Raw genomic sequence first — 27248 nt, 5'->3', positions numbered from 1 at the left:
TTTTCCCTAAAAGTTCAGTGCAACCTGCCTTCCATCCTCGCCTCTTTTCCAACGTGTCCAACGAACACAGGACATTCACTCAGAGGACCAGTTTGTCCCTCAAGTCACACAAAAGAAAGGTATTTTTATCATTACCATTGTTTTGCGAACCCTGAAGAAGTAGTTTTCTCGCCCAAGCGTAACTACAACGATTTAATAGCATTATTGTGTAGTGTTAACCCTTCTCTGTCAACACACTACACAGAAAGGCTTCTGCCTAAGCACTAAACTATGACACGCAAAAAGCAGATCTTGTTGAGCCGTGTTTGCGGTAACTTGACTTAAAATAAGTTAATTTAGGAATATGCAGTAGCCCATGTGAAAACAAAAGCAAAGTGACTACTGGCTGGAATAAACATTTTTATTAAGTTATAGTTTTAGAAAAGAATCAAACACAAAGTCACAAACCATGATGAACATGCACAATTTTAGTATACAAGACAAAACAGTTACTTTTCAATATGAAAATACCACTCTACATGTCAGTATCTCACAGAGATCATTGATTAATACACCAGTATTAAGGTTGGAGAACACACAATATAAAAAGCAGTAAGGTTTATCTTTGATGGCCATGTTTAAAAAATATATGCAAGCTATTTACACCACACCAGGTACACTCCTTTCTAGTAACGACAACCACGGAAACCAACCTAACATAATAGACCTTGTGGATATAAATAGCGATGCTGCTGTTCTGTGATCAGTACACTTCAGCCATTTCAGCTGATGCCACTAATCACTGCCTTCATTTCCAATTAGATTGTAATGGATGTTGTATTTATTGAAGCAAAAGGTCAGAAACAATAGTTTTGCTTCTTATGTGGTTTATGAGCAGAAGTAAGAAACATTAGGCTGAATTACAACAATGTTAAAATTAAGACAGCTTTGAGGAACTGCCACACAATAATTAATGACCTATGAGTCTGCCACCTTGCAATGAGGTTACGGTATTTAAACATAACAGAAATATTGACACCACTTGGATCAAGCTGCTTTGAGGCCCTGCTCGAGGCTCGGTGACATCATGAGGTCTCACAGGGCTGTTTTTGTGACCTCGTGTAGCTAACGAGCTAACCAACAGAGAGCAGGAACATGCTAGTAATAGCCAGGCTATTGTTTCTTTGTTTTCTATCATTAAAACAACTCCTCAAGCTAGCTAGCTTGTTCAGTGTAGCCCATTAGCTTGGTATATAACAGACCATTTGGTTTTTACAGTTCATTCAACATATCCGTACCATAAAAACCTGTCTCATGAGTTGTCTAAAACTGATAAACTAGATAAGCCTACTCTATTTTGGATTAATTGTTTGCTAATGGTCCCAGAACAAATAGCTCACCGGTTGACATGATTTAGTTGAGCCATGAGAATTTAGACTATTGTTTGAAATAGTTGTGTGACTAGGTTTTAATGTTTTTTTCATGTTTAAAGAAAGAGATTATTATTTAGATCTCTAACCCAAATTACTCAACCAGCCAATCACTGTCAGATCACTGCTTCAATGAAAAATCACAATCTACCACTACACCACAAAATACTTTTCAAAATCTGTGAAACAAATTGCGCAACTACAGTGTGATTTTGAGTAAAAAAGCAAACTGAAAGAGAAAAAGAATGCCTTTGAAGTAGTCCAATAATTCTGAAACATCATTGACTGTACTGTAACACAGCAGAACAGGTGCAATACGAGCGTGGCCATGAGTCAATCAAGCAGCGGAATTGTGACAGCTGTAATAATGGAGCAAGAAAATCAATATTCCATTGACTGGTCTGCAGCGTTCTAATCAAAGAGCACGGCACTTTATGAAACAGGCGAGGGAGCAGATAGGACAGCCTGATTATGTCGGCCGCTTGGGCGTTTGACGAGGCCTCTGGGGAACGCGCACCTGTTCACACGGGTAAGGGAGAACATCCCGTCGCCTTGCATCAATTCCTTGTGCTTTCATTCGACTTTGGGGAGGCGGGGGGCGGTGGGGTAACAGAGAGTGCAAAATACAGACGACGACAGCCTGCGAGCTAATGACCGTACACAGCCCCATGTTCAGCAAAGGCACAGTAATGTGTAGCAGTTCAGTTAACTGTATCCTTCCACATCCACGGAGACTATCACCGGGACCCCAGTAATCACACCTTTTCTTTTGACAGACTCATCCACATGATAAAAAGGGCGTGAAAAGTAGATCCCCCTCGGCAGAGTAGCAACGCTGCTTTGTCCCTGTGTGCGTCCAATTGGCCGTGATGGGGTCTGGCTAAAATGACAGCCGGGCATTTCGCTCCAGTCAGGCCACTCGCACCGCAGTATTGGACTCAATTATTCTGATATCTTAATGGCCCAGAAATTATGCTTCAGATGGAGTCATACATTTATTAATCCACAAACCATAAATACCGAGGCAGAAGTTTCCGCCATATATCTCAATCTATTGTGCCTCTCCTAAAGCTTCCAACCCATTTAGTCAAAGGTAAACACTTGTTCCAATGAAAATTTGATCAAGATACCCTCTCCAACAACAGGCCCCTCCTTTCTGAAAAACTTCTTCAGAGAGAGAAGAGCTAACAAGGTCTTCTTCTGCAACATGAATCGTCCCCCTAAGCTGTTTAAAAAGCAAAGAAAGAGAAATAAGTGAGCTCTAGTGAAGGCACTGTTATGCTGTAGGGTGTTTTCATCTGTGGCGTGAACATGTTACATGTCTCTGTGATATGGTGTGCATATCTAGAACAGGGGTTGTCTAAATGTGAAGGAGGAAAAGCACACACGGGATCTGACACCATAGGCCGATATCTTCCGCAACCCAGAACACAGAGTGTGATGGGTATTTATTATTTAGAGGAGCGAGATATGGCAAAATGCCAGGATCTTTCAGAGTATTGTAGTGAAGGCCTTAAGCTCAGGAGACTGTGGCTCTACAACAGACATACTATTATTTCAGTATGTTCCACACACAGTTGATCAATTTGCTATGCATCTTTCGTACATCTGTCAAAGCCTGGTTGGATGTTTTTAAGCCCGCAATTGTTGTTTCTTTTGGCAAAAGCTGCGAAGAATGTGATATTCTGTCGAAGTAAATGGTTTTTTCTAAATTCAATTTTTGAGAGAAAGAAATAGGAATGAAATCACTGAAGCAATCAAACTGTTGAAAGGGCAATTCTTGTCATAGAGAAAGAGAAACCATAGAGGATGCAGCCTGTCACCTACTTTGGTATGGACTTTATGGGCAAAATTTGTTTTTAAGGCATTAGTATCTCCAAAAGATACCACGAGTTATCATAACTTCAAAAATAAAAGAGTAAAAAAACCTAGAGCATGGTGGCACTTATGACCGGGGTAAATATACTGAAGAGTATCATGCACGCAAAACAAATCCTCACGCCTCCATCTGAAGGCCCTTTGAAAAGAAAGCGCCATGGTCCCTTGAAAGAATTTGGCAAAGTCCGGTCCTTTCCTGTCTCTCCCGGTCCAGGCCGCAGAAAGCCCAGGCCTCGTGCCAGTCCAGCAGACAGGCTGACTAAAGGGACCAAAGGGGTAGGAGGGCGCTCTGTGGGCTCCAATCAGACATCACCAGGAGGAGCAGAGCAGGGCGCCTATGACGACCGCTGATAGGCACAACGGGATGAGGCGGGCTGCACCCGAGCCCCGCGCCCCCATGCCTGCAAACCAAAGAGCAGTTAGTGAAGATCCAGAACTGCTCAAATCAAAAGAGAAAACCCCTGCACTCCATAGTGCTACCTCCTAAATGTCTTCCAAGTCATCATGGACCAAAAGGCAACTGGCATTTAATTTCATAAACCTTTATTCTCTCCCATATCTACATTAATACCGACTTCCAATAGGAGAGGCGGCATAAGAATCCTAGATAGATGATAAAGTTCGCATCATATCAAAGAGGATAGCGGAACACTGAGCCGCCTCACAATTTTTTTGCGAAGCAGCGGGATGGGAACTACTTTATATGCTGCAGCGCTCTGCAGCCAGTCAACAAGGAATAATAACCGAATGGCAGAGATGGATGACACCGTGCACGCATTTCTAAAAAGGTCGCTTTTCTTGCACTCGAAATAAGTCTATTACACACGGATGGAAAGGGATGCGATGAAGCCGAATTAAATGTACCCTCTGAATTATTGAACCCTATGCTTTATCAGTGGTCACACGGAGAGTGCAGTGAGGCATAAGAGACAAAAGTTAACTTACTTAATTTATGGATGTGGATGGGTTCGCTGCCCACACCTTCGCCGCCCTCACTCATGGCCTTGATCTGAATCAGATAGTTGTCGTTGGCGAAGAGGCTGAGCTCCACGGTGGTTTTGTTGATGAGGATGGCGTTAATGTCGTTGTTGCGTTGTCTCTTCAGCAACACCTGAAGGAGAGGAGGGTGACGTGGAGAAATTAGTTCTGGCCAGGAACCTCTAAACCTGACCTTATCTGAAGATAAGTCAGAGCTTTGTAGTGAATTGGGACCGACCAGATATCCAGTGACCCTCGATTCTGTCTCCATGGCTACTACCGCATCCCACTCCATTGTGAGTGTGGAACCAATCATTGTCCATTGTATGTTGAGCGGAGCGCGATCTGGAGCTGGAAAAGGAAGAGGTCAAGGTATACTTCAGGACATGCTGCGTAGCTTTTTCCTTTGGGTTTTTTTTCTCAACTAATATGCATTTAGAACCAGCTTCAAATTCCTGCTTCATGAAGCACAGTCGGCTGCACAGAGGAATTTTGATTGTTTTAAAAGAAACTGAATCATACAATGCAGCATAGCACCACTAATCAAGAGAGGCCCTTGGATCCTAAAACATAAGCAAATACAGCAAAACACAGCACACCGATCACATGGCATCCTGAAAATGTAACAGATATTAAACGTGTTTCCCTATTAGGTTGCATTTCTGTATTGTTTTTTTCTCAGTGCTGCACATGTATTATTTATTTCACTTGAAGTGAAGATATCTTCATTTGCCTGTGTTTTTAGTTATTTATTTTTTACCCTCGTAGTGTCATGAAACACAAATATGCTGGGGTTATTTTTTCCCTCATATCGTAGAATATTGGGTCTTGGGCTTGGGTCCCAAGATGCTTGTGAAACGTTTTGTGTAGACATTTTGAATAGCAGCACTGCAGCACCCCTCAACCCACCCACTACGTTTCATTCCAACCCGCGGAAAATGGAGTTCTCACGTCACATTGAATTTCGCGAGCATAACGAAAAAGAAACCGAAAAGAAACGCTGTGCGTGTCATTTTGAGGACAGTACGATGTCACCGTACTGGGGGGGGGGGGGGGGGGGACTCACGAGGTTTCTTTGTGGTGGCGTTGATGGGTGGCGACTGTGGCCCGGGGCCAGCCGTGTTGAATGCGGCGACACAGAGGTAGTAGACCGTGTTGGCCCTCAGCCCAGTGATGTTCACAAGGGTGTAGTTCCCAGATATGCGCACTTTGCCAACAGTTTCAGGCTTGGTGTCGTCTTCCCAGTACACTACCTATTGGGTGGGGGGAAAAAAGAAGTCACAATCATTGGGCAAAAATAGCCTGCTTCTAGTGGTGCATTCAATCCCATCATTGCGAGTATAGAGTTTTCCCCTCGTGAAATCTTAATTACTGATGCACATCCTCTCTGTCATCCGGGCCAAACAAACAACGAGTGAGTTAGTGACATGATGACTGACCCAAGATGAAAAATTAAAGATAAGCGGATTTTTTGTCCTTTCGAACCACGTCATTTTTTTAACTTTTGTCTTAGAAAGTTGTATATTAAAAGTGAAGAGGTTATAGATAATTGTCTCTAATTACTTTAAATTGCGTATGAAAAGATTGCTTTCTTCTTGAAGATGCTTTCCCCCAGGCTATTTATTTCAATCACAATATTTGATGAAGGAAAATGGACTACTTGGTCGCTTGCTTTGGGTCATCTTCAATATTCATGTGTATTGAGGGACAGTTGAGTTGATATGTAATTAAAATGAAATTTGAAGCCTCAGCCATACAATACCGTAATGTAATCTTTTAAGCATTAATTGTGGTGATGGATAGTGTTCACAACTAACAACGTCTAATCAAAGGCTGAGCACTAGGACACAAGTCCATTCATGCTGTCGGTGGCCCATAGAGATTCTTCAGCTTAAATCCACTCCAGGATGGGGTTTGGAGAAAAGAGCTCTGTTCTGAAAGGACAATGTGGCCACCGCCATGGCAACTGGAGAGCTCTGTGCTGAGGGCCCGAGGTGAGAGATACTGAAAGAGCACCGCAGGGGGGTGGGAATAAAACAGCAAAGCCCTCTTTGCATTCTTGGAAGGATGGGGGCTGTTATTTTCCTTGTGTGGGTAATTTCATGATACCATGACACTAAAGAAAATTTCCTTGTATGTGAGAATGTTGTAGAACATTACGAGAGAGAAAAATAACCCGAAGAACTAAGAGAGGATGGTTTTAATCAGATTAAGATGCCACATGGGAGAAGCTCAATTGCCATTTCATCTGAGGGGGGAAACAAGGAAAGCATGATCTAACAGTCTTTCACATTGTACCTCATATCCGAGGACTCTTTCTGAGATGGTGGGGACAGCTTCCCAGATCACCTCCATTTGTACTGCGGACACACTGCTAGTCCAAACCTTCCTAGGAGCCATGCTGGGGACTGCAGAAATAGAGCGTTGGTGAGAATCCCCTCGACTTATCCAACACCAATACAACACGCACACGCGCGCACACACACACACACACGCTAATAGCAATAACAATAGACCTGTAGTTTAGCTGAAAAGCTATTTCCCCCTCTCTCTTCTAATGGGATCTTTGACTGACATAAGGGAAGCATCTACTCGGCAAATTAAATTAAGACAATACCTTCCTGACAGCGCGGTGTGGTAAGTGTCTGCTAGGATTTCCTGTAATCTACCAGCATGATAACTAATATCAAGTTGACATTCCCAGTTTGAGAGGGGTGGGAAATGCCAAAGCACATTTTATCTTTTCTATTCAAGGTCACAGTTGTGAGGAGAGAGATTAGAGCTTTACTTAAGCATCGCTCCACGCTTACCTTCCTCTGCCGAGTAAACGGTGGCGATGGAACTGAAGGGCCCCTCCCCTCGGTTGTTGTACGCCCCCACTTTCACGTCAAAGGGCGAGAAAGGCGGGATGGTGTCGTTGCGGAAGACGTACGGCGCCGCTGCGGGCGCGGAGATGACCGCCCTGGTCCACGTGACCGTGCCAACGGGCCGGAAGGCGATGATGTAGCCGAAGCCCTCTCCGTTCTGCAGTTCCTCGGCAACAGGCTGGGAGCGAAACACAAAACTATAGTGATATTAAAACGCATACGGACAGAGAAACGGACAGGCCCGTCTCTGCGCTGTACCTGCGTCGAGGGCTCCTAATTTGGCCGTTCCCACCCTCCTCGATCACCTTCTGCCTTACTATTTTTCTCCTGCGTGGGTGTGCGACGGTGCCTAAAGTACAAAGCCCTGAAGAGCGAAGGCTCTCCGGCCCTATACCGGATGCGGGAAGAGAGGGCCCTTGGGGCCTTAGGTGCCTCGCTCTAATGTAGGTCATAAAATTGGCCCGTTCAATTGTGCGCAGTTGAGCGGAAGCATTAACCGTCAGTGGATGGACGACTAAAATGTGAAAGATGACTTACCTCCCATGTTATCACTAATTCAGACTTTGTACCGCCTCCACCTCCGACGTCAGTGGGCGCTGTGTCAGGAACTGAGAGGTAGAGCCCAGAGGGGAGCAATTAGAACACAGTTTGAAAAGCTTGAATAGAAGCCCCAACTCTACTTTTAGCGTCATGACAAGGCTTCCTGCTGCAGATGCCATCTTCTATTTTACACCCAGCAAACCGCTCACAGTTCAAACACAAACAATTCTGAAAATAGTGTATTGCCGATACTTCCCAAATGTCACAGTGCATAATCACCAAGCCAAGATCTGTCGCTTTGCGAATGACACCCAGCTCCAACCCACATCATTCGTGCTCCCACTCAAACACTTTTTGTGCAGCGCAGTGAGATGGAAAAGCTGATAGTGTGGGAGGAGGAGCACTTGTGCACATGCTTTTTAGTGTCCTGTAGTCAGTTGGGCGTCGCATTTCATGTGTCAGCAATCATATCTGCTGCTCAGGCAAGGCCGTATAGGGTTAAATGTTGGGGGAAAACATCCACTCCTGTTTCCACGGAGGAAAACCTGAATAATAATAATACCACTTCTTAGAAAGGCAGAATAAAAGAGGTATGAGCCAGACCAGGGGTATAGTTTGAGAAAAAACAAGGATGTACACTTAGATTAAATGATGCACATACACTGTCTTCTAAGAAAGAAAGAAAAGAAAAGAAAACAAGATTATTCTCTGAAAGAAAACAGTATTTTTTGTCAAGGAACCAATTTGCAATTTTGGATCAAGTTCATCCGACCTCATATGTCCCCATCAAAAATCCCAAAATTCCAAATACAAAGAACACTACCTAATATTTGTTTTACAGTTAAATCATGAAGTTAATGATATCAAGTTTTTTCAAAACACCATGTAAGTGGAATTAATTTCTGCTTGTCTTGTCAATTATGCAATCTTACCGATAATACTCATCATATGTCACTGAATATATTCTGGAGTTTAGGAAACATGTAAACCTCATTCATTATTGGAACCTCCCAACAATGCAATGCAAGGGCTGATCACTATCCAAGTAACCACAAGTCAAATATTAGATTCATATTTCAAGCTGCCCGGATGCACTAAGCTCTAAAACCACAGCTCTCTGGAGCTGTTCATTTGTGTATTGGACATTTGTCGGTCCATGACTGTCCAAAGACGTTGTTGCTCTGCTTCCATGTAACAAAACAACCAACAGAAAGCACAAAAGATGTACACAGTGCATGTTTCATTCAGAGAGTTCCCTGCTCCATGATTACGGTTTCGTTTCACTTACTTGTGTCCTCTGTCCTGGTCTTGGCTGAAGACGGACTGGGCTCTCCCAGGCCAACCATATTGCGGGCCACCACCCTGAACTCGTACTCCACCCAGGCGTTCAGACCCACCACTGTCGCTGTCAGCGTGTTACCGTTGACCATCTCGGGCACTGCCGATTGGAAACGTGTTCTTTAGAAAACCAGGTTGTCGCACAGCATGCACTCAAATTGAACGATGAATAAATAAAACCCCGGAATACAATCCAGATAAATATTGCAAAGGGACAGGGGGGAGCGTTCCACTGTACCTGTGTCGACAGCCTGCCAGCCCACAGTGAAGGGCGTGCGGGCCTGGATGACGTAGCCGGTGATGGGGCTGCCGTTGTCCCTTCCAGGAGTCCAGGAAAGCTGGGCCGTGCTGTCGGTGATCTCCTCCACTGCCACTTTGTCCGGAGGACCGGGCGGACCTGAATCAGTCAGAGAATGAAGAGCCGTGAAGCCTCCTCTCATCAAACTCATTAAGACTTCTGCCCCTTGTTACACATCAAGGCTGCCGCGCTCCCTTCCATCGCGGGCTCCTCGCTCGCCGCGTGCATGCGGGGACTCTTCAGTCACTGCGCGTCTACCATGTGATTACCCAACGGAATGGGATCATTCATGACAAAAGGGAAGGGGGGGCTCGATGAGAGCAGACACCAGAGAAAAGGACGAGAGGAAAGTCCATTTCGGAGAGTGGAGCGAGCAGCCTGAGACCGTTAGGTGCTCCGATGTTGCCCTGTTACTGTCGCTCACTTCAATTATTTAAATCCTTGATGATGATATTTTGCCCTTGTGCAAATGAGCCAATTATTAGTCATTTTATGCTACAATCAGGGCCTTCTTAAAGCACCTGGGGACGCTATTACAGTTTGTTAAGGGGCATGAACATGTAATCATCAGAGATAAGCCTGCACTGTGAGCCAGGTACACCCAGCAACCAAAGAACAAAGATTTTTCTCATTTTATTCAGCAAGACTTATAGTAATGTAAATGTAAACATAAGCTTACAACACTGAGTGGGGCAGCCCCAATCCGTTACATCCGTCTCTGTTAAACCTCTTTGTCTTTGAATACTTGTGCGGATGCTTCAACGGCCACATTATCTCACGGTAGATGCAACAGGGAGTTCATGCCCTGGCATGTTAACAAGCTCCCGAAATCCTTTTGGCATTCTTACCTTTGACAACCAGGATGGCAGAGGTGGACAGGCTCTCCACGTCAGTGTCAACAACGCAGATGTATTTACCCCCGTGGTTCAGCTGGATGTTTCGAATCATCAGATCCCCTGATATGCTCTGGAAGGGGGGGATATGATGGTTGGAAAACATGAGGCTAAGAAAGACATGCAACGTTATTTCATCACTCGGCCTCTGGCATGAGGATGTTTGAAACATTCATAATGCTTTACGCAATCATGTTGTCTCCAGGCCACAGATTTCTGCATCTCTCCAAACACTAACAACAGGCATGGCAGATGTAGTCTGCACAAATAGTGCTTTTGGCTGTCCTTCAGGCGTAACCCGACCAACAAGCCCCTGCCAACCCCCCCCCCCCCCCCCCCCCCCACCCCGCTCCATACAAACAGCTACCAGCTAAACACAGGACCCACAAAACAAACATAGTTGAGTTAATTGGCAAGCCAATCCTAATTATTCTGTAATCACATAAGCTCAAGCAAGATATGAGTATAACTCCCATGGTGAAGCAAATATTATTTTACATAAGCCGAATGCCTGTGTCTGCACAGCGAAGCACAAACACTGTGATCTTGACATGTATATTATTAGTTGCTGCATGAGAGGCACGCTGGCGTTTTTTCAATACTTTTGGTGTCAACAAATGTCATTAAATGAGCAAAATTCAACAATACCTTTGTCTGTCTCTCAATTCTTAGAACTGCTCAGACCCGAGCTTGTTCTTCTCTTACTGACTTGAAAACAACAACAACAAAACCAGACAATAGTCTGAATGTCAAAGGAATAAATGACCAATTTGTCAGGGACTATTTTCAGCCATGGATGAATATCTCTTTGGTTTTCTTATGTCTGATCTAGTATAAAACAGCAGGACTGCGTGTGTGGGATCAACTCAAAATCAACTGCCCATGTTGTTTGTGAAGAATAATCACACATTGGGACTCACTTAATAGTTTTTGGACAGTTGTGGAGCTCAACAGCACAGAAGAACAAGCCATACAGGACTTTGAATACAGAACAACACTACTACTACTACTACTACTACTCAACACAGGTAAAAAGATGTGCGTGTCAATCAAAGATTTGGGGTCACGAATAACACTGAGGAACTTTACATTTACATAATATATCAAATTAAGTGTTGAATCCTCCCAATATATTGGTTTCTATGACTCATTCCTACAAACCAGCTGAGCGGATTGCAACATTGAATGAAACAAAACATGAATCAAAACGGAAAATCACGTGGGCCATGGGTACCCAACGTATGCAGAGTTAAAACGTGATTTACACTCCCGTAGTAACACGTTGTATCCAGACACCATTATTCTGAAAGTCACCTCTTGAAGACTCTGTAATAAAGCACATGGGCTTGTGAAAGGAAGTGTGTTGCTTTTAGAAACGAGTCACCTGGGGACGAGCCAGGTAAGAGTTGCTGCAGTCGTAGCGGATTTCATCACCCTGCAGTGGCAAGTGATCACATCTCGCATCCGCAGCAACATCGCCTCAGGATGCCGGCCTCTCCGAGGCGCCGGACACAGCAGGCCAGGGCAGAGCAGGACTTCTATGCGTCCACGGGCCGAAGACACTACCCCTTGCCCTCTATTTTCTCTCATAGCCCTTCATTTTCAGCTCCTTTCCCCCCAGCGTGACAGTTCTCTGTCACATTCTCTCTCTCTCTCTCTCTCTGATGTCAGCCGCCACCTGGCCAACCTGGGAGCATGAGCCCGAGAGAGCAAGACGTCCGTCCTAGGCAGTGATGAGGCAGATTTCCTCTAATTATGTTAATGAATTCATCCGAAGCTGTTGAGCAGGGGGCTGGTAATCTCTCTGGCCAGGGGAAACAGATTCTGTGAAAACCATATCTCATTATATTCCATTGCACAGCTCAATGTCATTAGTCATTTCCATTTGCATTCATGAAGATTTGAATTGTGCGTGTCCACAACACCGTGAGGACGTTCAAATATCATGACAACCTTATAGACGTGAATGGCAGCGACCAGGCCGCTGACCACCATCATGGAGGACTATATAAAGCAGAAAGGGGCATTTAAAGAAATGTCATCCTGCTCTGGACATTTTACTTTGCCCTTCATCAAAAAGGGACAAATACTGGACATGTTGTGGCTCAAGCTTCACAAATAGCTTGGCACAAGTCACTTACAACAGTGGGAGACGATAACGACATGTGCTCACTTGAGGTAAGAGAGCTTGAAGGTGAAGGGAGGAAAACGCATAAAGATCGTATTAAGAAGGACCCTCTTTATGACTGGAATGGCAGTACCCTAATATATCTTTACAGGTGTAGCTCCCACAGCCAATCCATAGAGGTAAGGAACATCTTTTGGATATTCCATCCGCCAGCGACCGCTATGAAACCCTCAAATGAACAAGCTTTGGCAAACATCTTGGGTTTCCGGGTGTCTGAGAAGACCTCAGGAGGGCAGCGGAGAAAACCTTTACACATCACACAGCGTGTTCCAATTATTCCGCGAATAGCCGGAATGTGGCTGAGGATGATGCTCAAGATGACTCACCCCGCCCACTCTTTCGAAGTGATTGCCGTCTCGCTGGAAGTCGATGAGCTGGCCGTTGAATGCCCACGAGAAAGAAACATCCAGAGCTGGATCGCAGGCAATCTGGCAGGGTAACACGATGCTCTCGCCAACAATAATCTCCATGTTAGTGGGCCTCACGGTGATCCTGGTGGGCTCTGGCCAGACAACACACGACGGCGTACGCATGTTAATTCTGCTGCCACAGGAAACCTTTGACACCGCCGTGACTCCGGAAACTGGCATCTCGCTTTGAGTTGGACGGCCGAATCAAGGCTTCCTATTAGATGTGTGCTCTCCCTGTCCATCAGCAACATTTAATGACATATCAGGTTAGCACTTTATGCTCTGGGATCGTGTTTTTGGAGAAAGTGTTTGAAACACGATTACAGAGATGGGAGCACATTCCCACTGGTGGCTGTGGCGGATGGGAGTTTGTTGAGGAAAGGTCACAGTAATTAAATGGTTCAGCTGTCAGTGAGTGAGAAGACTAGAAACTAATGAGAAAAATAGGTCAGGTGGTTACGCACACACAACAGACAAAACTGGAGCGCTACATGTACGTGTTATGTCACTGCCTTCATAAATAATGACCTTTGACTAAATCAAGGATTTTGCCGTTGTTGCTTATTCAACAGCTGTTTTTTGATAATGTATCGCAGTCATGTTAATGTGACAATAGTATTTGTTGTTAAACGTGCAATGCAGCATTCAATCTAAATAAGAGGTACCCGCGAGCCGTAATTGAGAAGAGATTGTTGACCTTTACTTTGAAATAAAGGAAACTGACCATCAACTAAATCAAGTCCAATCATTGTGTTGTAACCATGACTGGCCCTAGAAACACTAAGACTGTATGGTGATAATAATTAGCATCGCAAGAGTTTTGCATGTATTATCTTACATTTCTTTTGTCCTGATACTGCACACTAAAGAAAGGGTGCGTTGTTAGGAGAGAGCCGGACTCACCGGTGACAATCAGCCTCCCGGTTGAGCTCGCTGTGCCAAACTGATTCTTAGCGACGCACGTGTAGCTGGCTGCATCCCGTCTGCTCACGTTGGCGATCTTTAATGTCCCGTTGGAAAGCAGAGTAATCCTGGTGGAAGCAGAACAGTGTTTCACTGACACAGTACACTTAGTCATTGATCTGTTAATGTAGTCTATCGTGACCTATCGCAAACTATATTCTTTTAAAAATGAAGGACTTTGACCATGGTGTCTGAAAGCTCTCGACTGAAAATGAAATTCTTTGAGATGGTGAAGCCGCAGGATGTGTGAGCCGCCACCTTGTCTCAGTGGTGGGCTAGTTCTGCTACGCATTACTGAATGATATCGTACAGACAGCAACACTGAATAACTCAATGAGCTTCACAGGCATTATGTTGCTACGGTCACTGAGGACGGCATCACGCTGGGAACCCAAGACAAAACGATGGGATGGAATATATGTAGTATTAGCAAGACCCCACAGGCGAGTAAATGTCATCTGTTGTTGTATACTGCAGAGCCAGACGGCGTGAGCTAATGCTAATGCTAACATTAAAATGGCTCCAACAGTCTATATTAGCAATGTCCTTTATACAGTGCAGCAACAGCAAAAATGACCCCAAGCTACAAGAGTCCAATGAAGAATAAAAAATCAGGAGAAGGATGTGTTTCCCATTTGTTTTTTCAGTCTCTCTTTCAATTACAGGAAAAACAATGGAATCTTTACACCTTCAAAAGCAATAAAGGTGAAAAGAATTGTGATTTTGGGGTGGATTTGAAAAATATCAACATAATCTCAGACCTCAGTGACAACTGGTGTTATCGGAGCTTTGTAATTGATGCAAACAATGTGTTTGCTAGATGGTTCCGATAAAACGACAATCACACAGCGAGTCTGCAGTTCCTGCTGATATCTCTTTGAATCGGACAGAAACCTTGTGAAATGCGTTTTGTGAAGAATTCCCAGTCAAAGCCCAGTTCAATGGGTGCATGGACAGGGCCGGTCCACACACGGTCCAAGCTTTGTGACCAATTTCCGGGTGCACTGCCACTATATTTAAACTGCATACACTTCTTTTAAGAAGCTCCGCGGAGGAAGACGATTAGTTCATCAGATGATGACCTGAGCACAGACCATCCTCTATCTTTTGGCGCATGCAAAAAAAATACAAAAATTGAAAATGTACTGAAATTTTTCAGAAAAATTCAATGATTTCAAAAGTTTCGTAGTCGGTGGTTGAACCGGATTGCGAACGATAATGGCAATGACATGTATGATATAATTACATTTTTTTCAAACAGTACCAAGTTACAGAGTACCCTTTGAGAGATCTTTCAGAAATGAGCAAACTTAAGTGACTGAACAAAGCTCAAAGGATATGCACGTCTGGGGAAATATGTATTAGAAATTAATTTTTCATAATACGACTGAGAGTTCCATTAATTCATTGCTATTCAGTGTGCACATCCCTGTAGAAACGGCTCTGATTGAAAGCGTCGGCTGCATTAAACAGTAAAACCCTTTTCCCGTCCCACTGTCTAAGCACCACTAGTGTAGGTGTAAGACTACGTGGGCTACACATGCTGTGTGCTCAACTGTACCCATTTTCTGCAGCTATGGATGCGGCTCGCGGTCTGGAGCCAACCGAGGAGCCTCACTGCTGCTTTGGCAAAGGTTCTTTCCTCGTATTGTTCCTTTTGAAAAAGCTGCAATGGGAGCGATTCCAACTCGAGCGTTTCTTCACTCTTCATCGCTCTTTTCCAGTTTCTCCCCTTTTCAGCCGTTCCTGCAGTGAATTCTCGATGTGTCAGCGGATGGTTTTAGTCAACGCTAACGCTATTCTTCTCCACCTCTGATGAAGACAAGTATGCAGAGGGATTGCTTTAAATGTGTCGTTTGTTGTGATTTCCCATTTGGATTCCTCCGCCTTCATAATTGGTCCTTTAGCATCGTGTAGAATCTTTGCAGCAGCTCAAATTAGCCCCTCGGCGAGACGGAGGAGGACAACAAACTACCACTTTGTGCTGCTTGCAGTGGCCCCTTAAGTTTGCTCATTGTCTGCATAACATTTGTGTGTGTTTTCTCTCAAACCCTCTAAAAGGCTTTTTTGTCATTGCGGCACGAGTGACTGCACACGTGAAACTCAGTTTGTCATGACGAGGAAGAGAGCATTTACCTCTGATGATTGCAGGAGCAACAGCTTTTGTTTCATTTCCACCATTTACAGCCTTTATACTCATCTGCTAATCTTTGATGGTGTTAGACATTTCATGCTTGCCGTGTTAATACCACCAGCTTGCAACTTCATCCCCACACAGAGCTATTTGCACATGTACGCAGTATAAAAGCCATGTGCATTTTCCCGGTGGGTGGGTTGTCCTGCCTTCATTCTTCTTATTAGCCTTACCTTTTATGCACCTGCACAAATCCCAAACACACTATTTAAGCATGTCTCGCTTGCGGTGAATGCAATTAAAAGCCATCAGGAATATGCATGTGGCATGTGGACTTTTATCCTACCTTTCGGTTCTCTGCAGGATCTCGTTCCCTTTCTTCCACAGGCTAATTGCTGGGGGCGAGGCCTGGGGCTTGCATTCAAGAGTGACTTGGCTGCCTGAGCGAGCTTTTAGCAAGGTCTTTAATGGACTTCTGGAGAAACTGGGAGGTGAAGCTAAGCGACAGGGAGAAGAGGAAGGCATGGTTGGGATCAGAATAAATTTAGGCAACCTGTACCTTTGCATATCAGCCGTGCAATATCGAGATCAACTCTCTCTCTCTCTCCCTCAGTGAGGGCACCTTAAATTCCCAGCATGAACTCAAGGCCTTGGGACCCGGCCGCCTGCTTCAAAGTCTCCTCACATGTGTCAAAACAGAATTGAATTTCTCATCAAGCCAACAAGATGGAAGTCAAGAAAGTGTCGCAAATAAATCAATACCCCATCTACATGAGAAAGCTACAGAGCAAAGTGTTTGTTCTGTTCAAATCCTTATGATCAAAGGACCATAAGTAAGACACTCCATCAGATTCTTTTTTTGTCTTTTGCTGGAAGAGCCCATAGTGACATGAAATGAGTCTACAGACTGATTGCTGAGGAGAGCTTTAGCTGATTGCTGTTTTTTTTTTTTTATCTCAAGAGATGATCAAACACACGGACAGATAAGCAGGATAAAAGCAGAGGGGGGAATGCAATCTTACCTAACACCATTAGTTGGGCACTGGAATAAATAATGCCATGTTTGTTTTCAGCCACACACTGATACACCCCGGAATCTGACAGGTTCACTGTGGCTATGGAAAGAGCCCCGTTTTCGATTTGTACCCGGCCCTGAGGAGGAGACAGAAACAGTTCTACATATCCATTGCAGGGCCATCCTATTATATCCACAAGCGCAGCAGCAATTACTGGTGCACCATAAAGGGAGGAGTACAGCAGGAGAGGAGAGAGAGGGAAAAAACAGGGGGGGGGGGGGGGGCATCCTGGCAGTCTACGTATGTTGAGCTTGGAATAAGGAAATCGACCAAGAGGCAGCCGTGGAAACTGCTACCTGCGTCTTGGGTGCAGAGAAGAGAAGCAATGTTGACAACAGCACCAGCAGCACATGGAGAAGGAATCCATTTGCTGCGGCTGCTCAGCTGTAAAAACTGCGATGACAGCTCGGATGATGACTTGGATTGATTTTTAAACCCAGTGAGCTAGTCAGATATCCTCAAGGCTGCAGGGGGGCGGAGGGGGTTCTGTCTGCGCTCTCTTAATTATAGACACATTTGGAAAGCGGGAGATCAGTCAAATAGAACGCATTGGTGAGGTACACCATTTTGCTCCATTTGCTGATTTAAAGGGGCCATCCGCATATCTACATAACTATATACTCTATAAAACAGCTTCGGCATGATGTTGGGAGTTAGGTAAAACCACGAGAACCGATTTTATTCATTAAAAAAGAAACTGGCAGTATGGTTTTGACCTCAGTAATATTGAAATTGGTTTAAAAGAAATTAGTGAATGCCTGTTATTATCAAGTATTCATTTAAAGGCCCTTGGATCAGATGTTCTTATCCACATGATTTATTTAGATACAGATAGGTGTGCCTGACTGCCCCATTATCAAAGCAGTAAAACACTCTAGCACCTCTTGAATTTCATGAGCGGCACCTCTATCCAACAAGTGGTAAATGGATGAGAGGTAATTCTCGTCATCAAAAACCAATTCTCAAAGAGAACACGCGTTCACCAAGGTAGGGTATGTTCCTTAATCCTCGTTTAAACGGTTTCTGTTACTTTTTCATTCGGCATAACCAACCGCGATGGAAACATCTTCTCTCGTGGCGCCCCACGTATTTATTGTGCTGTTCTCTCCGTACCTCAGCCGACACTTGCTCCCCATTCTTTAGCCAGCTGTAGGACGGTTTGGGCTTTCCGTTGGCCTTGCACTCCCAAAACAGGTTCTCCTGGATGGACAGCGTTGTGTCCGCCATTGTCTGAAGCCAGTGAGGTTTAGCTTGGAATAAATGAGAGGATTAGCTTACAAAATGTGTTTCAATCACAGAGACAGAGGATTAGCAAAGGCTGGTTTCAGAAATCATGAGGCCGTTAAAGCAGGCTTGCATTAAATCATCTAAGGTTAAAATGGATTATCAGCACAATGAAGAATGCAAACTGGTCCACAGATTTTAACATTGACGGGAATTGTTTTTTAAGGGTAGATCCAAAGCCTATCCATTCATTTAACATTGTGCACCAAACGTTGTGGACGAATCAAAAGAACAAGATTCAAGCAGCGAGTCACATGTTTCCTGTGCAGACAACAGATATTCCCTCCCAGCTCGTCTCCCTGCGTTCCCAGTTCGTTTGAAGCCGTTCACTCACCATGGAATGAAATGCGACCTCGCGCCGCATTTTTGCCGCGCCGATTCTCCGCCATGCATTCGTATGTCCCCGCGTCCTCCTGCTGGAAGTTGGGGATTTCAAGGACGGCGTTTGAGTTCTTCATTTTTACTTTGCTGGGGAAAGGGATGCCGCTGGTTCTCCTCCAGCTTATTTCTGGAACGGGGCTGCAGAGAGACACAGGAGAGAGTTCACGTGTTGGCAACTGTCACTCCCGGTGATCCAAATTTGATTAAGCACAGAAGAAAAGCAGTTGAAGCTAATGCTTTGTGAGTTATTGTTCCCCGCAAATCAAACCGTGATTGCCTTGGTTTCAGAAGCTCTTAAAAGAACTTTTGACTGTTGTCTTGTCCTGTTGTGGCCTTTGCTCTTTAACGGATTGATGAATCTGAAAGTGGTTATGGTTACGCTTGTGCATCCCTAAATCATCTTGAGTAACACTGATTCATGCACAAATGAGCCTAAAGGTTATGTCACATGCAGACACACACACACACACTTACTTTCCAAGAGCAAAGCATTCCAGTTTCACCACCGATTCCTTCGCAGCTGGAACTGAATCAGAGAAATGAACTTCTATTTTGGGTTCATATTCGCCCATTACTCCTGCAAAAGGGACACAACGGATGGCAAGGTGTTCACATCAACGATTAACAGCTCACCTTTTATACAAGTTGGATCAAATAGAGAGCAGAGACGCAGTGACAGAGCTCACACAAAGAGGACTCTACGCATGCATGTAGGGGAGAAGGGCCCACTGAAGGTTTGATGAAGCTCATAAAAGATTCAGAGAAGACATCGGGGTAAAGACTTTTTAGAGATTCATCACCTGTGGCAATGTAACTTTATTAATGACTTTATTTATATTCACATCACAGGAACTAGTCAGAGGATCTTCACAGCTATAGTAGTATGCCCCTTACGATTACTGTAAGCAATTTGTGTCCTTGTGAGGCAGGCCCCTCTCTGGAGGTCCGTCGTCACAATAAATCCAAATAGATGGTTCAATTAAAATCAACTCAATGTTTATTCTACCACAAAGCCTGGAAACCCCCCCCCCCCCCCAGTGCGGTCACAGTGTGAATCAAAAACACAATTATTCAATTGAGTGGAGCCCCAACGTGGTTCAGCCCAATCCCAGAGGGACTCCGGATGATGACCAGAACCTCCACACCTCCGCAAACCACACCCCTCAACCGGATGTCCTGTTTCCTGCCCGTCACTACTCCCTCAGCTATTGCGCCACGCATTTAATGCCGCCCCCCCCCCCCCCCTTGTCCCCAGCGCATACCCTGAAAGGCAGGCAACCCGTCTGCACTGAGAGCTACTAAAGATCACTGAAGACATTCAAAAGTAAGTGTTCCCAACCACTAAATATTCCAATGAGGGCAGGAGACAGATGGGGATGTTGGACTTTGTTTGTGTCTTGCGTGAAACTAAAAGCAAACGTGCACTTTGCACTTGTAATGTAACATTGTTATTTCCACACAAACCGTCATCACTTTTCTACCCAACACAAGTAGACTTAAGTGCTCGTTTTGCAACACGACGACATCGTTTCCGCAGAAACGCCTACATTCAAAAGATCCCGAGGTTTACAAATATTCCCAATGCAACTGGGTCTAAATGATTATTTATTAACGACATGCAGCATTTTCCTGTATGAAAATATCAACCGTAATTTAAACCGTAACTCAGCTCATGAAAGCCTGTAGACAAATCAATGGTGTGATAATTCTGAATAATGGCTGAATAGAGACGCTCATGTCTAAAGGACTGAAGGAAAAACACTGTACTGCATTTCAAATAAGCCACCTTGTAACCAGTGGCTTCATCAGCAATCAACAAATGATCTACTGAGTCTTTATTGATCATAAGAAATGGATTCAGGGGCTTTGAATATAAATCCAGTTATAATTATCACAAGTGTGTTGATGCATGAAAGTCGTATGGGCTTCTTTTTCTCCAATAAGCCATCAAACAGGCAGTTACGTTGATCATTAATAAACCGATTGTGGTCCTGGAACTGTCTTGCTGGACGAGGATGACGACCAACCAACCTGGTGACCCAAAAGCTTTTTTTCAGAATGGTATATATATGATTTGTGGAATTAGTTAATAACATGTATAAAGCCTTATGAGACGAGTAGAAAAACCTTTTATGAAGGACGTCAGGTAGAATAAAAACCTTTCACATGAATGTCTAAATGTAAAGTAGGTCTTGTATGAGATGATATAAAATGCTGCAGCTCACATCAAGATGTCCATGTATTAAGAGCTCAGGCAACTTAACCGAGCTTTCGACAGTATCATTAGATGTTAACAGTCCAACGTCAAACTATCAGATGGGAGTTCTTATAGTGTAGTATATTAAAGTCTACAACCAGGGATTACTTCCACTCTCAGTCCGGGTAGTTGAGCATGGTTAAAAGGATTTACCGTCACTTCGAAGGACCAGAGGCGTGGGGGAGCTGAGCACCTTCTCCCTCGTCACAGAGTTGTTAACCACACAGGTGTAGTTGCCGACATCGGAGCGCTCCACTTTTGCAATGTAGAGACTCCCGGTCTCCTGAGAGATGAACCGCCGACTGTCTTGTTGGACAAAGTGTGGGTACTCATTGAAGATCCACGCAAATGTCAGCTCTGGAATGGAGAAAACAATTTCAACACAATTAAAGCGCGGCAATCGATGGCCGACCTGCTAACAGTGACCTCTACGGCCGGGACGGCTGAACCAGAAGAAGATGCCTAAAAATACTAGCATATAACCTCATTTTCCTTCCCTTATCTAACTTCCCCCGTGAAGATACACCAAGGCATGGCCAATGTAACGGCTATCAGTGCAGAAGCAATGGGAGACTCGGGGAAAGGGAGCGAAACAAAGTAGATTACAGCGCGTCAGTGGCCCTCCCCTGACACACGGCCTCCATTCCTTGGGAGCTTCCTGGGGGACACGGACAAACGGAGGGAGGCATGGATTGACGTTAGGAAGTAGGGACCAACGCCCTCTTCAGAAGCGGCAGGTCTACCGCACAAAAAGAGGAGCCTGCCGCGGGGAATCACTGTGTCCTCTGCAGAAGTGCGCGCCGCACAGATGAGCAAGAGCGAAGGAAATGCTCGCCGTAATCTACCACTTTGGAGTTGAGGGGCTCAGAGTCAAAAGGAATGTGTGAGGACTGTCAATCACATCCGATGCCCCGCCTCGCTGCACCAGGGGAGCGGGCCTGGCGTCTTTGGGCGGAATCAAGCGTCCGAAGCTGTGAGCAGCGATGCGGACACAACGCTGCTTCTGATTGGCAGTCAGGTGGACACTGGGAATACGACATAAGGTGCATTGAGTAAACACAGTGGAGCACAATTACTCTTCCATTTGACAATTTAGAATTTGATTAATCATATCTGGTTGTTGAGATTGTAAAAGCCTTTTGCAGAATTCAAAGTTGACAAAACCAAAGTTGAATGGTGTTCAAGGTCATGAAGTAAATTGATGCTTTCGAAATTCCGGAGGGAAAAAAAACAGGAAAACGAGCGTGGAGAGGAGAGAAAGGTGTTAGAGAGAGAGAAAGATAAGGAGCAGCAGGGTGAGAAAGGAAGAAAGGGACAGCAGGTCGACTCTGCTTTACTTTCATTCACTTTAAAAAATGTAAAAAAAAAACACACAATAGCCCCACAGTTACAGCAGCATGAACCCAGGTCTGAGGAAAGCTGTCAAACTGTATTTCACACAGAGTAGTCTGACCTATCATCCCATACACCGGCTGGACAATGAAGAAAATGGGTTGTTCCAATGTGCAGGCTACTTCATCAAGAGGGAGACAAGCGAGGCAGCAGCCTTTGTCCACGTGGTCACAGACTCGCTGCTGAGCATTCTGCGTCTCCTACTTATTGAAGGAGGACATTTTCTGCTTCACGGTTGAACAATTAACCCATTTGTTTTGATGATATGGTGAATTATTATGAAGCTGCAGCTCGTTCGCTTCAGACTGGAAACAGAACCCCAGCCGTACAAAAATTGCCACTTTGTACCTATTTTGCTTAAATGGGAAATTTTATAAAGTCAAATAAGTTCAAATTGTTCAAATATTATTATATACAGTTTTAACAATAGATACACATCGTAAACATTCTTTATGCTAAGCTATGCTAGCCAGCTGCTTGCTGTAACTTAATGGACAGAAATGGAGGCATCAAACCTTATCATCTCATTCTCATCAACAAAACTAATAAGCTGATTTTCCAAAATCCCAAATTTTTCCTTTGAGACAAATGTTTGGAAACCCGCTGCTGCTTGTCGAGGACACTCATTAGATTGCAGCCCTCAGTCCGATGTGTCCCCTTCTCTTTGCTCAAGCAAATACGAGGTGAATTTCAATAAGTTGCTGATTTATTCATGTTGTTCTGTTGTTAGCTCCCATGGATCATATCATCTCTTCTATGCAACTAATGTACAGATGGTGGACAGCAAATGCCCAAATTTGACCTGCAACTGACTAAATGAGGCTTGTTTTAAGTGTTGCCAATTGAAAATGCTTCATTTGTTGATCACTTTCGTTCCATAAGTTAAGGATTCAGCAGTCAATAAAGGCATGAAATTATATATATATACTTTTTTTTTAATGTAAATCCCTGGAGCCATTAAAGGGCTTTTGAGCAAACAAGTCATACGTCTGCACACACAATATAAGGCTGATAGATTTAGCAGTATGTGAAATTAGCAAGACAGCTACCCTGATCGTACACACACACACACACACACACACACACAACCAGGATCTCCCCATGGACTTAGACATTGTACACCTTGCTGGGTAAAAAAAGAAACATTAACATTTTGTGCATGAAATACTTCACGGGGTAATTATTAAGTACTGTGCACATGAATGGGTGCAAAAACAGATTCCGCTTGGATAAAAGGGAGCGATTGTTCAGAGGTTATTTTATTGTAATTATAGAACTTCTTATGAGTCACGTTTATATAGGAAGCACAAAAGCGGCATGCCTAGATGGAAGCTTACCTCCAGAGTGCGCAGGGGGTCCACACAGCAGAACCACCCCCTGCCCCTCACGGACGTTGACAGCGCTCCTCGCCGATTGAGTTTTGAAGTTATCAAGATCTGATGAGTAAAAAAAAAAAAGAAATCAAACTCAAATTAGACTGCAACACACCATAAAAGATTTCATCCACGGCACTGAACCTTTTATCAGACAAACAAAGTGTGTTCTTTATGTCACGTCAAGCCACATCCTCAACTCTCTTTGAAAAGCAGACTTCTAAAAGTAGAAGACTTAAGCTTTTTTTCCAAAAGTGGCTTCAGAGATTCTAGAGGCATGTTTTTGATGTTACATTTTGAGCGCTGGGACTTTATAAGTCATCATCGGATGCCAAGGGACCCGACAGCCCCCGACACTTTCAAAGACATCTGTGGGGCCAATCAAATAGATGGGCCTGACCTCCCGATGCTCACCCTGCGACACCAGAAGATTAGGCGAGAATGGGATGAAATGAGAAGGGGGGGGGCCAACGACAGTCTGCAGTGCGAGCAGCAATAACTAACATCATTATTAAATGTGGTATAATCTTTCCCTTAAAAACATTAGCTTCCCCATCAACACGTTCAGCACAATCTATCTCCTTCACAAATGAACGAGCAGTCGCCGGCAGACAGAAAAAAACCAAACCTGGGATGATAAACCACCCCTGGCTTCATGACTGATGGAGGTAAGCCGCCCGCAGCCCCTCCGCACTTTGTCTGCACCCTCTGGCTAACAGCCTGGAGGAAGCCATCCAAACACAAACAAAGGAAAGTCAGTGTGACCGATAAGGGAAATTAGGGGAGGGAAGATTATGGAGAAAAGTGGGACAGAGTGTTGGTGAGATTAATGAGCAGCTCTCAGATGACCGCAGTGGAATCAAACAGAGCCAAGTCACGGCAGGACACCAAGGAGGTCACAGGAGGAGGCTACGTCCTCTGCTCCCATCAGGGGGCCTTAGGCAATACACTCCATTTCTGCATGACAGTCCCGATATTGTGTTGGTTGAAACAGACCTCTGGCATAATAGCAGTTGATAACGAGAGCAGCCGCGGTTTTGTAGTAGGAGGACTACTTCACCGAGGTTGTGCAAAATGGTACGGAGGAGGAGCTGAGATGAAGCTGGGCTCGCTGCTGAAAGGGTTTCACCTCTGTCTTTCCCCCCCCGCCACTGTGCACAAGAAGAATGGGCTTCACTGGAGTGAACTGACCGCACACTGTAACTCTGAGAGCCACAGGCCCAACTCCCTGTCGCTGCATGGATTCATTGGGAAGCAGGAATAAAATAAAAAAATGTGTATGGCTGGCCTGGAGATTAGAGAGAGCAGCCATTACTCGGAGAAGATCAGTCTGGGCGATGGCGCCGCCCGTATCCTTGTTATATGTTGGGACCGACAGTGTTCATGAGCAAAGCAACTTTTACCTGCTGCACAGGCCACACAATGCAGCAGCCTCAATGTGCGTTTTCTATTTTCAACACAACAATCTGCTTCCTTCTCCAACTTCATCTGTTGTGTTAAAATCAAAAGGCAATTATTTGAGAATGGAAACAGGAGATCATGAGAGCAGAAGGGAGCGGTGGGATGATAACAGGTTGTAAAAACACCACCCGTGTGTTCAGCCATGGATGCGCTGCTTTTAACACAGACACATTGTCACCTTGTTAACGCATTTATTATGGTGTTATGGTGATGAAATTGAAGTCCAACGTTCATTCTGTTGTTAAACCAACTCTGGAGGAGATGCGTGCTCCACCGTGTTCACCAGCTAGTGAGAAAGTGTTTGGTGCTGATCACACGCTGGCTGTGGGTTGAGATCAGAGCACCGAAGCTGAAACGGGAGAATGGAGATGCTAAAGGGCTCAATAGAGCCGAGGGGGGACTACAAATACACACAAAAAAAACAATTAATTCAATAACCATAGTTATAGTTAAATTAGAATACATTTTGCAATTACCAAGAATACAGACCTCTGATTGGAGAGTTTTGGGGACTTGGGACCTCCGGCAGTAATCCATTTTTAAATAGTTATTGGTATCAATGGCAGAGACACATCATTTACCAAATGCAAAGGTTTAGTAGAATGTAACAACCAATGAAAAATAAAACCCAGATTGAGTTCAACTCAGGCAAAGAAGGACCCATGAGAAATACATTTCTAATGCTGATGACGTTATTCATTCTATGCATTATTGCAGCCGTTTTGTCTTGTGTGGTGTGTGAAGGCCCGACATGTCTATCTCAGGGCAGTGGCCTCATTACAAGGAGAAGCCCAGTATCAGCCATGCTGATCTCCCAGACCTCCCTCGCTGTGCATTAGGCAAGACAATAAATGTCAAGCAGCTCTGCTCTTCACCCGATCCCCACAAGTAGGATTCATTGCTGGCTAACGGGATAATGGCAGTCCATCTCCTGAGAGGAAGCAAAAGGCTCTCTATCCTCGGGACATGATCAATAGTCACCGGCTTGATCAGGAGGGGAGCGGAGCCTCAGCGGTGCCGGGTCTGGAAGGAACTGTCGCACAACGCGCCGCGGCATCACCTTCCCAACAAGGCCTTTTGGTATGTGAGCGCGGCGTCCGGACAGAGCGGCATGCAGCCTGCCATTGATCTGCTGTATGTATAATGCATGAAGATGTGATTACAGAGACGCAAACACTTTTTAGGGCTTCATTTGCGTTTGTTTCCTTTGTGTTGAGTCCGCATCACAGGGGCTGGTTCATCACTTGGCAGAGTATGAGCCAATTTTGGACCGGGCAAAGATGCTGTCACGAGATGGAACCGCTAATGAGAATCAATGGAGTTCAGAAGAAGTCAGAAGCTGCCTCACCCACCGTGAGTGTTTGTTGCATCTGACTTTTCATTCGATTACCATCTCCCTTACAAAAAAAAATCCATTCACAGGCAATCTAAACGAGAAATTGGCATAGTGATTTAAAAAGAGATCAACGAGGCCTGAGCCACAAACACATTACACACGTCTGACTGATAAACAGCAGATCCGAAGCCATGCCAGGACGTCATAACGCTTTCAGAGTCATCAATAGAGGGATCACTTACATGCAAATTGAAGGCTGGCTCTGCGGCCGAGGATGGACCCCCACGCGTTGAAGGCCGTGCACTGGTACACCCCGGTGTCTTGGTCCTTGTCCAGGTCGCTAATGATCAAGCTGCCCCCAGACATGTGACGCCGGTAGTCATTCCCCAGATCAATGAGCGTTCCGTTTAGTGACCATCTGGAAAAACGCAAACACAATCAGTGGCTGAGGCCTCTGGAGATGCTCGCTCACAGTGTCGATCACAGGGATCGATTGCATCGGTCATTCTGGGGAGATAAAAGCTGAGTAATTGGAGTAGAATTCTGTATCGTTATCAGAGGAATCGGGATGCTGTGAATATCCTTTACGGCAATTCAGGAAGAAAAAAATACATTCCTATATTTCAAGACGAACAACGGATGCCATTAATTTAGTTTTCTACTAATATCCATCATCGTAGGGGACTATTGACTATCCTCCCAATTGCATAGTTAGGTGGGAATTGTTTCATATCTATTGTTTAATTGCACATATGAAAACCCCAAATCCTGCATTAAAGCATAGAGTGAGGG

At 44.7% G+C, this 27248-nt stretch overlaps 1 protein-coding gene across 1 annotated transcript in view; it reads right to left on the bottom strand.

Annotated features, from left to right (window-relative positions):
- Positions 1-386: 386 nt before the first annotated feature.
- The window catches only part of cntn3b (contactin 3b), a 41468-nt gene continuing 14606 nt past the window's right edge, over positions 387-27248 (bottom strand). The window contains exons 5-24 of the mRNA XM_037490174.2: positions 26699-26874; positions 23624-23722; positions 21048-21251; positions 19112-19214; positions 18591-18775; positions 18086-18222; positions 16919-17048; positions 16243-16393; positions 13703-13830; positions 12716-12891; positions 10157-10274; positions 9249-9407; positions 8961-9110; positions 7670-7740; positions 7076-7310; positions 6564-6673; positions 5332-5518; positions 4504-4616; positions 4233-4398; positions 387-3688 (exon numbers count right to left, since the gene is read on the bottom strand). Coding sequence (XP_037346071.2) covers positions 3597-3688; positions 4233-4398; positions 4504-4616; positions 5332-5518; positions 6564-6673; positions 7076-7310; positions 7670-7740; positions 8961-9110; positions 9249-9407; positions 10157-10274; positions 12716-12891; positions 13703-13830; positions 16243-16393; positions 16919-17048; positions 18086-18222; positions 18591-18775; positions 19112-19214; positions 21048-21251; positions 23624-23722; positions 26699-26874 — 2890 coding nt within the window. The 3' untranslated portion in view covers positions 387-3596. The remainder of the gene's footprint in view (positions 3689-4232; positions 4399-4503; positions 4617-5331; positions 5519-6563; positions 6674-7075; positions 7311-7669; positions 7741-8960; positions 9111-9248; positions 9408-10156; positions 10275-12715; positions 12892-13702; positions 13831-16242; positions 16394-16918; positions 17049-18085; positions 18223-18590; positions 18776-19111; positions 19215-21047; positions 21252-23623; positions 23723-26698; positions 26875-27248) is intronic.

The sequence above is a fragment of the Pungitius pungitius genome, chromosome 8, assembly GCF_949316345.1.
Source record: "Pungitius pungitius chromosome 8, fPunPun2.1, whole genome shotgun sequence".
In the NCBI taxonomy this organism is placed as follows: domain Eukaryota; kingdom Metazoa; phylum Chordata; class Actinopteri; order Perciformes; family Gasterosteidae; genus Pungitius; species Pungitius pungitius.
Note: the sequence above shows the minus strand (reverse complement) of the source record. Positions and strands in the feature narration are given on the sequence as shown.